At 43.7% G+C, this 12,344-nt stretch overlaps 1 protein-coding gene and 1 pseudogene across 1 annotated transcript; one reads left to right on the forward strand and one right to left on the reverse strand.

Moving 5' to 3' along the window:
- The window catches only part of LOC111966143 (sodium channel protein type 8 subunit alpha-like), a 125,413-nt pseudogene extending 123,781 nt beyond the window's left edge, over positions 1–1,632 (reverse strand).
- Positions 1,633–2,739: 1,107 nt separating this feature from the next.
- Positions 2,740–10,611, forward strand: LOC111966107 (transmembrane protease serine 12). Its single transcript, XM_023990529.2, has 4 exons — positions 2,740–3,086; positions 3,456–3,733; positions 9,654–9,796; positions 9,964–10,611. Exons 1-4 carry the CDS (start codon positions 2,890–2,892, stop codon positions 10,204–10,206), a joined length of 861 nt encoding a protein of 286 aa, XP_023846297.1. The 5' UTR covers positions 2,740–2,889; the 3' UTR covers positions 10,207–10,611.
- The last annotated feature ends 1,733 nt before the right edge of the window (positions 10,612–12,344 follow it).

Here is a 12,344-nt window from a genome sequence, read left to right on the forward strand (position 1 = left end):
ACAGAGTATACAGAAAGCGCCATGCAGCTCTTGCTGTTAACGAGGGTGTCTCACAGGTAAACCCGTGGCCAAATGGCCTTAGGCTAATTCAAATGTCCTTACTTCACATAATGACAAACATTTTCCAAATATAGCCTAGGATACACATTCGGCGACATGGTATGATGGCAAATGGCAATCTATATTCTGTAACGAAGCAGGCAGATCTCAGTGGGTTGCACCAGAACCTGCCATATTCCTGGCAGTCGATGGCCCTATCAATTTCAGGCTACTATTGTTTACTACAAACTCAATGACAGCAGTCTCCCTGCCAAAGACATGCACACTAGTTTAGTGTATCGTTGTTATCTAATCTGATTTTCACGGGAGGAGTAATAGGCGAAACACCGTCAATCGAGTACCACTGAATGTTATGATGTATAACAAAACGTGTGTTTTTATATCGATCATTCTACCGTTGCCAATCTTATCACAAAGTCGGTTTGTAGATTTACTGTACATAATACGACAAATTAACCATCGTGCACAGATATTGCAATGTACGCGTTTAGCACCAGCCTACCCAAAAGTGCGGCCCATCACAGCCTAAGAAACACAACGAAATGCTGCAGTGGGTGGTTTCTATGTTAGGATTTTAGGCGGTTATATTTTCCCACCGTGCAAAATGTCCCATCTCGAATACATATTCCTACCTTATCGCCATCAACATAGTAGACTCAGGAAAAATATATAGTTCTCCATCCTTTTCTCCGGTAATTCAATGTTTCTAGGACATTCTGAGCGTTTTACGCGCTGCCTAGTCCTAAAGTCGGCTCCAATTGAAGGAAGGAGATGTGTAGGCTACCACACCCGTAAAGCCATGTAGACCACCTGATCGATACCAGGCTAAGTGTATGCAACGAAATTACAATGGTTGTAAGGTTCTTGCTTTGATGATCAATTTTGAGATGAAAGGTTGATGAAAAAGACTCGTGAAGGGTAGCAGCATAGTTTCAAAGGCTCTGGCACCAGAGAAAACACCCCTAAATGTTAGAATAGGCTCGATTAGATTGATGAGCATTTTGGGGGGAAGGTGGGGGAGAGAATGAACTCGTCAGGCTACTGGCGCCCATTACCATACATTCGTTTGGCCAATATTTGCAGCGTGTCATAACTACCACGAAATGAAATACAATTTAAGCACAAAATCATACATTGTTGTTTGATAATCATAATAAAAAATAAAAAAATGTAATCATTGAGTTTTGAAGCTGTCAAAATTGTGGCCATCGTCTTCTTATAATTGTTCCTATTTGTCTGAACAATATTATGGCTATCTCAGTGAAGGATATTAGCAATATATCGATTAAGCTTAAATATTACGGGAATCAGGTTGAGGCTTAGGCAGGCAGCCAATTCAAGCAAAAAAAAAGATGCTGGTCAGAGAGCGGCTCTGCGACATTTTTATCAGGTTATTGACAGACTATAGAACCAACCAATTCATCAAAACATGCAACCATTTTAGAAAAAGCTAAGAATTGACCTACTTTATAAGCATTACAAGGAACCCAGAAAGGTGTTGCTCGGCTGCAGATGTCGAAAAGATTCGGGAGAAACTGGGGTTGTCGTCATATTGTTGCTGCTACCTCGCAGTGCTTGCAGCTACCCTGGCTGCATAATTGATGACACTCAGCAGAAATGTAAGGGAGTGTCGGCAAATGCATTTTACTGAAGAAATCAGTGACACCACCACCATTCATTTGTGCGTCAAAAACAGGCCTACTGTACATGTTAACAAAATAAAGAGGTGAATTGTTATCTAACTTTTGTACAAATACCTCGACAAGAGGTGAAATAGTTAAAAAATACTAGCCTGTAGGGTGTTCAGCACAGGCACAGCAACTGAATGAGCCATATCAGCTGATATTGTGGACCACCGTTGTGGACCACTTTTCCAGTCTTGTAAGATTTATGATGGATGATATGCCGTTTAGGCTACTGTAGACCTACATCGTGGCCAATGTAGCCTAATGAGTTGTTGGCATACAATAATGTTTTACTGTCTGTACGTGATCATTAGGCTATTGATGTGGGCTACAGTGATGACATGAGACACTGCGTAAATTGGGCCTAAAATTCGTTGCGAATAATTATATGCAAAATCTGAAATTATATTGTAGCCTATGATAGCCGGTATCAACATTATCCCAGTCCCTAGTTATTGATAAGTGACCTCACACATAGCCTACAGTAAAAAAAGAAAAAAGAAAAGGTGACCAAACTTTTTATTACGTCACAAAGCCGACACCTTTTTRCTTTGGAACAATACATGAATCAATCAATCAATGATTGGAGTTCCACCAATCCACCTGCCAGTTTAGTCCACCTACATTTTCCTCACATAAAGATGGACGTTAGGACATTTGGAATCTTTTTACAATGTGCCCTGTCCATGAGCGTATTGTTATCTGAAGTTTCAGCACAAGGAAGTAAGTCCTAGATCAATACCAGATGTATCATGAAGAGACTTGTGCGCAACGAGCGCGCTAAATGTTGCCAATAAGCGATGACGCGAAAGCTGATTCCAGCCTACTGAGGGAGGCTTGTGCTATCGGTGCTAGCACATGCGCAGATTAAATATACCGCTGGAACGCCGATTAAATCGTGCACATGTCCTAATAATTCGAAACCAGGTGTTTTAATCAGAAAACCAGGTGTTTTAATCAGTGTATGTTTACTTTGATTTTGACCTTACACCGATTATGATAAGCAGAGTAAAGGGTGTTTACTTTTGCCATACTCGGCCTACTGTGATAATCAGTTTCATATGTAATCATTAGTGCGCATGCTTGACCTGCATAACTTTCAACTGAAACTTAAATTTACATCCTACATTTCCATTATTCTGCGATGGTGATGACAGCTTGCGGACAGCGGCCGTTGGCGGACGCTCCAGGAGGGTCACGTGTTGTTGGAGGGCGCAATGCACCTTTGGGTGCATGGCCTTGGCAGGTCAGCGTGCAGGTGAGGTCCTGGCACCTCTGTGGCGGGACCATCCTCAACAGCCACTGGGTGCTCACCGCTGCACACTGCTTCACTATCGTTCCGTGAGTCATCTATATAACCAACAAGAAATAAGTCACATGAATAGCCTATATTAAATCTAAATAGGCTACCCAGCCATCACCATGCCTAATCATACATGCAAAAAGATAAAGCCAAACAGGTAGGCTACAATCACTTGAGATACATCATTGAAAGTGTCACTGATCAAAAATATTTTCTTAAATTGCTTATAGGCTTAATAAGACAAAAAATATTTAACTTAGAAATTACATTGCAGTGCATACTTTCTTATCGTTCAATATTGCCTTTTTCCTTCTAGTCAGTAAACAATGGAAAAAGCTGCTGAWACTCTTCTGCTCAAAATAATCATTTCTGTTGTTTAACCCCCCAACTGCTTTTGCTGCACCCAGACCCCATAGGATGTCCAGTCTGCGCGTGGTGGCAGGACTCAACGTGCTAACAGAACCAGGGCGGTACTCCCAGCGCCGCTATGTTGTGGAGGTCAGAGCCCATGAGAAGTTCCACCACCCCAGCTACTCCAACGACATAGCTCTTATGCGTCTCAGCTCTCCACTGGAGTACACAGACTTTGTCCAGCCTGTCTGTACAGTGGAAGACGAGATGGAGGAGTTCAACTTAAACCTCAACCAGTGTTTCATCAGTGGTTGGGGCAGCACTTCTTTCAAAGGTTTGTGTGGGATCTATTAGAAAATGACAATACAATATGATACAATACAACCGTTATTAATCAAACTGTAACATCGGAAACTGGCCTCCTGCTCTGCTCTCAACCCCCCGTATAACACAAACACATCCATTTGAGAGGACAACAGGGTCAACCACAATGCAGCACCCCTGGACGAAGAGAAGTTTAGGTGTTAAGAGCCTTAGCCTGGGTACCAGTTTGTTTGTGCCATTATGCCACTTTTATTTTAATTTTATTTTTTTGACATGATTGCATAAACATTTCTGGGACCAGGCTACAAGGGTATAACAGTGCTGAATGTTGAATTTAGCAGTAGGTGTATACAGCATGTTTTTTATTTATTTTTATTTCACCTTTATTTAACCAGGTAGGCCAGTTGAGAACAAGTTCTCAACTGCGATTACAGTACAACTGCGACCTGGCCAAGATAAAGCAAAGCAGTGCGACACAAACAACACAGAGTTACACATGGGATAAACAAACGTACAGTCAATAACACAATAGAAAAATCTATATACAGTGTGTGCAAATGTAGTAAGATTAGGGAGTTAAGGCAATAAATAGGCCGCAGTGGCAAAATAATTACAATTTAGCAATTAAACACTGGMGTGATAGATGTGCAGAAGATGAATGTGGAAGTAGAGATACTGGGGTGCAAAGGAGCAAAAACATAAATAACAATATTGGGATGAGGTAGTTGGGTGGACTATTTACAGATGGGCTGTGTACAGGTGCAATGATTGTTAAGCTGCTCTGACAGCTGATGCTTAAAGTTAGTGAGGAAGATATAAGACTCCAGCTTCAGTAATTTTTGCAATTCGTTCCWGTCATTGGCAGCAGAGAACTTGAAGGAAAGGCGGCCAAATTAGGAGTTGGCTTTGGGGATGACCAGTGAAATATACCTGCTGGAGCGCGTGCTATGGGTGGGTGCTGCTATGGTGACCAGTGAGCTGAGATAAGGCGGGGCTTTACCTAGCAAAGACTTATAGATGACCTGGAGCCAGTGGATTTGGCGATGAATATGAWGCGAGTGCAGCCAACGAGAGCATACAGGTCGCAGTGGTAGGTAGTGTATGGGGCTTTGGTGACAAAACGGATGGCACTGATAGAATACATCCAATTTGCTGAGTAGAGTGTTGGAAKCTATTTTGTAAATTACAACGCCGAAGTCAAGGATCGGTAGGATAGTCAGTTTTACGAGGGTATGTTTGGCAGCATGAGTGAAGAATGCTTTGTTGCGAAATAGGAAACCGATTCTAGATTTAATTTTGAATTGGAGATGCTTAATGTTAGTCTGGAAGGAGAGTTTACAGTCTAACCAGACACCTAGGTATTTTAGATTTGTAGTTGTCCACATATTCTACGTCAGAACCGTCCAGAGTAGTGATGCTGGACTGGCGAGCGGGTGCGGGCAGCTATCGGTTGAAGAGCATGCATTTAGTTTTACTTGCATTTAAGAGCAGTTGGAGGCCACGGAATGAGTGTTGTATTGCATTGAAGCTCGTCTGGAGGTTTGTTAGCACAGTGTTCAAAGAAGGGCCAGAATTATACAGAATGGTGTCGTCTGCGTAGAGGTGGACCCGAGAATCACCAGCAGCAAGAGCGACATCATTGATGTATACAGAAAAAAGAGTCGGCCCAAGAAATTGAACCCCCATAGAGACTGCCAGAGGTCCGGACAACAGGCCCACCGATTTGACACACTGAACTCTATCTGAGAAGTAGTTGGTGAATGAAGCGAGGCAGTCATTTGAGAAACCAAGGTTGTTGAGTTTGCCGATAAGAATGCAGTGATTGACAGAGTCGAAAGCCTTGGCCAGGTCGATGAAGATGGCTGCACAGTATTGTCTTTCATCGATGGTGGTTATGATATCTTTTAGGACCTTGAGTGTGGCTGAGGTGCACCCATGACCCGCTCGGAAACCAGATTGCATAGCGGAGAAGGTACGGTGGGATTCGAAATGGTCGGTGATCTGTTTGTTAACTTTGCTTTCGAAGACTTTAGAAAGGCAGGGTAGGATAGATATAGGTCTTTAACAATTTGGGTCTAGAGTGTCTCCTCCTTTGAAGAGGGGGATGACCGCGGCAGCTTTCCAATCTTTAGGGATCTTAGACGATATGAAAGAGAGGTTGAACAGGCTAGCAATAGGGGTTGCAACAATTGCAGCAGAAAGTTTTAGAAAAAAAGGGTCCAGATTGTCTAGCCCAGCTGATTTGTAGGGGTCCAGATTTTGCAGCTCTTTCAGAACATCAGCTATCTGGATTTGGGTGAAGGAGAAATGGAGGAGGCTTGGGCAAGTTGCTGTGGGGGGTGCAGAGCTGTTGACCGGGGTAAGGATAGCCAGGTGGAAAGCATCGCCAGCCGTAGAAAAATGCTTATTGAAATGATCGATTATCGTAGATTTATCAGTGGTGACAGTGTTTCCTAGCCTCAGTGCAGTGGGCAGCTGGGAGGTGCTCTTATTCTCCATGGACTTTAGTGTCCCAGAATTTTTGGGAGTTAGAGCTTTTTTAGAAGCTACACTTTGAGTTTGTGCTACAGGATGCACATTTCTGTTTGAAAAAGCTAGCCTTTACTTTCCTAACTGCCTGTGTCTATTTGTTCCTAACTTCCCTGAAGAGTTGCATATCGCGGGGGCTATTCGATGCTAATGCAGTACGCCACAGGATGTTTTTGTGCTGGTAAAGGGCAGACAAGTCTGGAGTGAACCAAGGGCTATATCTGTTCTTCGTTCTACATTTTTTGAATGGGGCATGCTTATTTAAGATGGTGAGGAAAGCACTTTTAAAGAATAACCAGGCATCCTCTGCTGATGGAATGAGGTCAATATCTTTCCAGGATACCCGGGCCAGGTCGATTAGAAAGGCCTGCTCGCTGAAGTGTTTTAGGGAGCGTTTGACAGTGATGAGGGGTAGTCGTTTGACCGCGGAGCCATTACGGACGCAGGCAGAAAATGTTGTAGTTGGGGATGGAATTTTTGGTGGCCTTCCTAAGCCAGGATTCAGACACGGCTAGGACATCAGGGTAGGCGGAGTGTGCTAAAGCAGTGAATAAAACAAACTTAGGGATGAGGCTTCTGATGTTAACATGCATGAAACCAAGGCTTTTACGGTTACAGAAGTCAACAAATGATAGTGCCTGGGGAATAGGAGCGGAACTGGGGGCTTCAGGGCCTGGGTTAACCTCTACATCCCTAGAGGAACAACAAAGGAGTAGGATAAGGGTACGGCTAAAGGCTATAAGAACTGGTCGCCTTGTGCGTTGGGGACAGAGAATAAAAGGAGCAGATATATGGACGTGGTAGAATAGATTCAGGGCATAATGTACAGACAATGAATGGTATGGTAGGTTGTGAGTACAGTGGAGGTAAACCTAGGCGTTGAGTGACAATGAGAGAGGTCTCGTCTCTGGAGGCACCAGTTAACTTCTTGTCAATACGGGGGCGCTGTTTTCACTTTGGAAAAAATCGTGCCCAAATGAAACGGCCTCGTACTCTGTTCTAGACCATACAATATGCATATTCTTATTACTATTGGATAGAAAACACTCAAGTTTCTAAAACTGTTTGAATTATATCTGTGAGTAAAACAGAACTCATTTGGCAGCAAACTTCCATACAGGAAGTGAAAAATCTGAAAACGAGGCTCTGTTTCAGGGCCTGCCTATTCAACTGGCTTTTATTTATCGATATGCATGCACTTCATACGCCTTCCACTAGATGTCAACAGGCAGTGGAAGGTGGAATGGGGTGTCTAGCTTGATCTGAGCTTTTGGAGTGACAGGTCCGGTATTTTCTTTGTCTTCGACGGCGAGCGAGGGACCTCGACATTGTCTTCTGAAAAGCGTTCGGTATACACGGCGAATATCTCCGGCTCTGATTTTATTTCATACATATGATAATAACATCATAAAGTAGGTTTTTTCAACCGAGTTTTATCAGTTTATTCAACGTTTATTGGGACTTTTGGAGTTTTCCGTTCTTTGCGCCAAGAGAGGATGGGAATGTTAGCAACCTTGGCTAGCATTGTGGCGCGAATTCGACAGAAGAAATTGACATTCTAAAACCAAACAACGATTTATTCTGGAAATAGGACTCCTTGTACAACATTCTGATGGAAGCTCAGCAAAAGTAAGACAACATTTATGATGTTATTTCGTATTTCTGTGTAATATGTTGATGTCTATTCTCCGCCGTGTTGGTGAGCACTGTCTCACAATAACCCAAGCTGTATGTTGTGGTAAAGTTATTTTAAAAAATCTAACACAGCGGTTGTATTAAGAACCAGTGTATCTTTCATTTGCCATACAACAAGTATTTTTATGTAAAGTTTATGATGAGTTCTTTGGTCAGATTAGGTGAGTGTCCAAAATATCTCCGGACGTTCTGGGGAAATGTTGCTACGTATTCACAATGTATAACCAAGATTTGCAGCTCTAAATATGCACATTTTCGAACAAAACATAAATCTATTGTATAACATGATGTTATAAGACTGTCATCTGATGAAGTTGTCCAAAGGTTAGTGATTAATTTTATATCTATTGCTGTTTTTTGCAAAAGCTACCTTTGTTTGTGTGTTTGGCTATTGTGGTTAGCTAATATAATTCTATATTGTGTTTTCGCTGTAAAACACTTAAAAAATCGGAAATATTGGCTGGATTCACAAGATGTTTATCTTTCATTTGCTGTATTGGACTTGTGATTTCATGAAAATTATATTATATGATATCCCTGTCCCGTTAGGCTAGGCTATGCTAGTCAGCTTTTTTGATGAGGAGGATCCCGGATCCGGGAGGGTGATGAAGTAGAGGTTTTTAAGCCCATTGAGGTCTCCGCATGTGTGTGGGGGTGTCTCTTATACACATCTAGATGTGTATAAGAGACAGGTCTAAGACAGTAGTAGACAAGGCATACTGACAGTAGAGAGAGGCATAAAGCAAACAAAGGTGTTGATCAGGAGAGCTAAGACAACAGGTAAATGGCGATGAAAGGTCAGTTAGGTACATACAGGACCTGAGTTCGAGGCTGGGGCCGACAGGTAAACAAAATGAGGTACCGTGTTATTGAAACAGTCCAGGGGGCATCAGCTGTGTAGCCGAGTGATCATAGGGTCAAAAGACCAACAATAGGTGAGTCAGGGTGCCGTTCGGTAGTCACTACTATGCTTGGTGAGCAGGGGACACAGCGTTCAGAAAAGCTAGCGGGCCGGGGCTAGTAGATGGTTGTTCGGCGACATCGTAACATAATAGCCTGTTGAGACCACATCGGCCGATCACGTCGGCAGTCCAGTCGTGATGGATCAGCGGGGCTCCGTGTCGACAATAAAGAGTCCAGGCCAATTGGAAAAGGAGGTATTGTAGCCCTAGAATTAGCTGGTATATGGGCCTAGCTCGAGGCTAGCTGGTGCTTGCTTCGGGACAGAGGCGTTAGTTAACAGTAGCCACTCGTTTGCAGCTAGTTAGCTGCGATGATCCGGTTTAATGATCCAGAGCGGCAGGAATCCGGTGATGTGGTAGAGAGAAGCAGTCCGATATGCTCTGGGTTGATATCGCGCTGTGCAGACAGGCAGGTGTTGTCTGAGCTAAGGCTGGCTGGCTGGCTGATGACCGAGAAAAAAGTGAAAACCGCTAGCCGTGGCTAACAAAGACTAGTAGCTAGTTAGCTGGCTAGCTCCTGATGGAAGTTCCAGTTATAAGGAATAAAAACAGCAGATCCGTACCACATTGGGTGAGGCGGGTTGCAGGAAAGTATATTTAGTTCGTAGATAGAAAGTGAGATTAAGATATATACGAAAAAGACTGGCTATTTACACGGGATAAAACACGGGATAAGACAAAGACAAACACACACGTCTTACTGCTACGCTATCTTGGAACAATGTGTGTCTGGTATCTCTTTAGGAAAGCCAATGGACACACTGCAAGAAGCTGAGGTGGAGCTGTTTGAGCAAAATACTTGTAACCGGATCGACTGGTACAACGGTTACATCAAGAATGGCATGATCTGTGCTGGCTCTGAGACCGGGGTGGTCGACACATGTCAGGTGAGGTGGCCATTATGTCTGTGTCCAAAATAGCACACAATTCCCTTTATACTGCACTACTTTTGACCAGAGCTCATGGAAAATAGGRTTCCATTTGGSACATAGAATAAAGTTGTGTTCTCCATGATAATACCATGAACACACTCTGTTTTCACTGCATTATGAAGGGAGACAGTGGAGGCCCACTCCAGTGCTTCAGTGAGGATCAGGAAAAATTCTACATTGTTGGCGTGACAAGTTTTGGGGATGCCTGCGGATTGCCTAAAAGACCCGGAGTGTATACTAGGGCCAGCAAGTACTCAGCCTGGCTGAAGACAACTCAGTCAAGATCCCTGTCAGCCGTCTGTCAGCTAGATAACGGTTTCATCTTAATCCTGTCCATCTCATGGATGGTCATTACATTTTGGTGACTTTACGTTGTCAATAGTTTTCTGTCACTTCTCAGGAGTAGCCTAAATAAACCATATTATTTAAAGGCTCCGTAGGATATATTTGATGGGTCATTTAAACAATTTAATGATTTTTGAAGGATAAACCTGTGAAATGCCATAAGGCCATTGTTTCCACTGTCTTACTTTATCATAGTAGCCCATAAAAACATTATCWAGGCCTTAAGGAACATGAAATTAAATGTTGTAGCATACTACTAATTTCTTGAAAGAATTGTATACTATTATATTCCTTAGGCCTACTAGCCTACTTATATAGGCAACCTTTTAGTCTCACCTCACAATTGGCAAAAATGTCAAGTTCAACCACCAACCACGCCAATTAGAGTGTTAGGGGTGGCACCCCTCTTGTGATTGGTCCCAAAAACATTTAAAAATATATATATTATATAATTCATGGATTATGTTTTAAATGCGATGTAAATGTGTACATTTTCCTGTTTCAAAAATATATTGTTCAAAACAATCTGTTCAGTTACTTACTACTCTGCCCCTCACCCAGTGGGCATACAACCTGATAAAGATGTATTTTACTTCTGGTCGAGACGTCTTATAACCAGACACGTTTTTCATTCCGTATTTTTGACGCCATGAAAAAATACATCTTATTTTGGTTGATATCTGTTTTTTGGTTGAAATCTGATTGAACTACTGACCAGTTATCTAAATACTACTCAAGTAATAGACACCAATCTATATTAACATGTGCATAGTGTTTGTGGTTCATGCACCCATTGCATATAAGACACTAGAACCATTACAATTATTACAATTTGAGTAATGTTCTTTTTCAACAGGGTTTGCGTGATTCAGCGTAGCACACTTGGTAAACAACAGCTGGCAGAGCGCACCAAGCCGGGTTAGGGTGTCATGGCATACTGTACCCAGTCAACACGCTGGGCTCTGGAGTATTCTGTTTGAGATACAGGGGACTCGGAATGGACTCGGACTTGGGTGGCTTCATGCGGGCTGAGAATTTCCAGAGTCCGGCAGAATCATATTACTCTGGGCTCCGGCTAATGGTAATCGGGCCGAATCCACTTCAGCAGTGCTGAGGCGACACTACAGCCTCGGGGTCTAAGGCACTGCATCTCAATGCTGAGGCGACACTACAGCCTCGGGGTCTAAGACACTACATCTCAATGCTGAGGCGACACTACAGCCTTGGGGTCTAAGACACTACATCTCAGTGCTGAGGCGACACTACAGCCTCGGGGTCTAAGGCACTGCATCTCAGTGCTGAGGCGACACTACAGCCTCGGGGTCTAAGGACTGCATCTCAGTGCTGAGGCGACACTACAGCCTCGGGGTCTAAGGCACTGCATCTCAGTGCTGAGGCGACACTACAGCCTCGGGGTCTAAAGCACTGCATCTCAGTGCTGAGGGGACACTACAGCCTCGGGTCTAAGGCACTGCATCTCAGTCCTGAGGCGACACTACAGCCTCGGGTTTATCCCAGGCTGTATCACAGCCGGCCGTGAACGGGAGAATCACAGGGCGGCTCACAATTGGCCCAGCGTCGTCCGGGTTAAGGGAGGGTTTGAGCCGGCCGGGATTTCCTTGTGTCATYGTGCTCTAGCGACTCTTTGTGGCGGCCGGGCACCTGCTAACTGGCTTCGTCGTCAGTTGGACGGTGTTTCCTCCGACACATTGGTGCGGTTGGCTTCCGGGTTAAGCGAGCAGTGTGTCAAGAAGCAGTGCGGCTTGGCAGGGTCTTGTTTCAGAGGACGCATGGCTCTCGACCTGAGAGAAGATTGTAACTAYCAATTGGATGTCACGAAATTGGGGAGAAAACTGGGGATAAAAAAAAGATGGAATGCGCTGATTCTCTACRCTSCAGATCTGACCYATCACACCACTCTTCAAGAGGRCCACTACGCTCCAGATCTGACCCATCACACCACTCTTCAAGAGGGCCACTACGCTCCAGATCACCTTCTGTGCTCAGAGGTCCTTGATGAGGATCTACCTCATCACACCAATCGTATTAATACAAATCTGGTCGTATGGTGGTCAGAAAAACACGTCATATTCTGGTCAGTAAAAAGACGGGGGAAAAAATCTGTACTTTTTCAACCAGTGTGTGACCAGAATATGAC

Source organism: Salvelinus sp. IW2-2015, linkage group LG7 (assembly GCF_002910315.2).
Source record: "Salvelinus sp. IW2-2015 linkage group LG7, ASM291031v2, whole genome shotgun sequence".
Taxonomy (NCBI): Eukaryota; Metazoa; Chordata; class Actinopteri; order Salmoniformes; family Salmonidae; genus Salvelinus; species Salvelinus sp. IW2-2015.

Excerpts from the sequence above, each read along its gene's own strand:
- LOC111966107 (XM_023990529.2), top strand. The coding sequence starts at position 2,890 with ATGGTGATGACAGCTTGCGGACAGCGGCCGTTGGCGGACGCTCCAGGA. Across the intron at positions 3,087-3,455 it reads CACTGCTTCACTATCGTTCC|ACCCCATAGGATGTCCAGTC; the intron begins GTGAGTCATCTA and ends TGCTGCACCCAG. Across the intron at positions 3,734-9,653 it reads GGGCAGCACTTCTTTCAAAG|GAAAGCCAATGGACACACTG; the intron begins GTTTGTGTGGGA and ends GTATCTCTTTAG.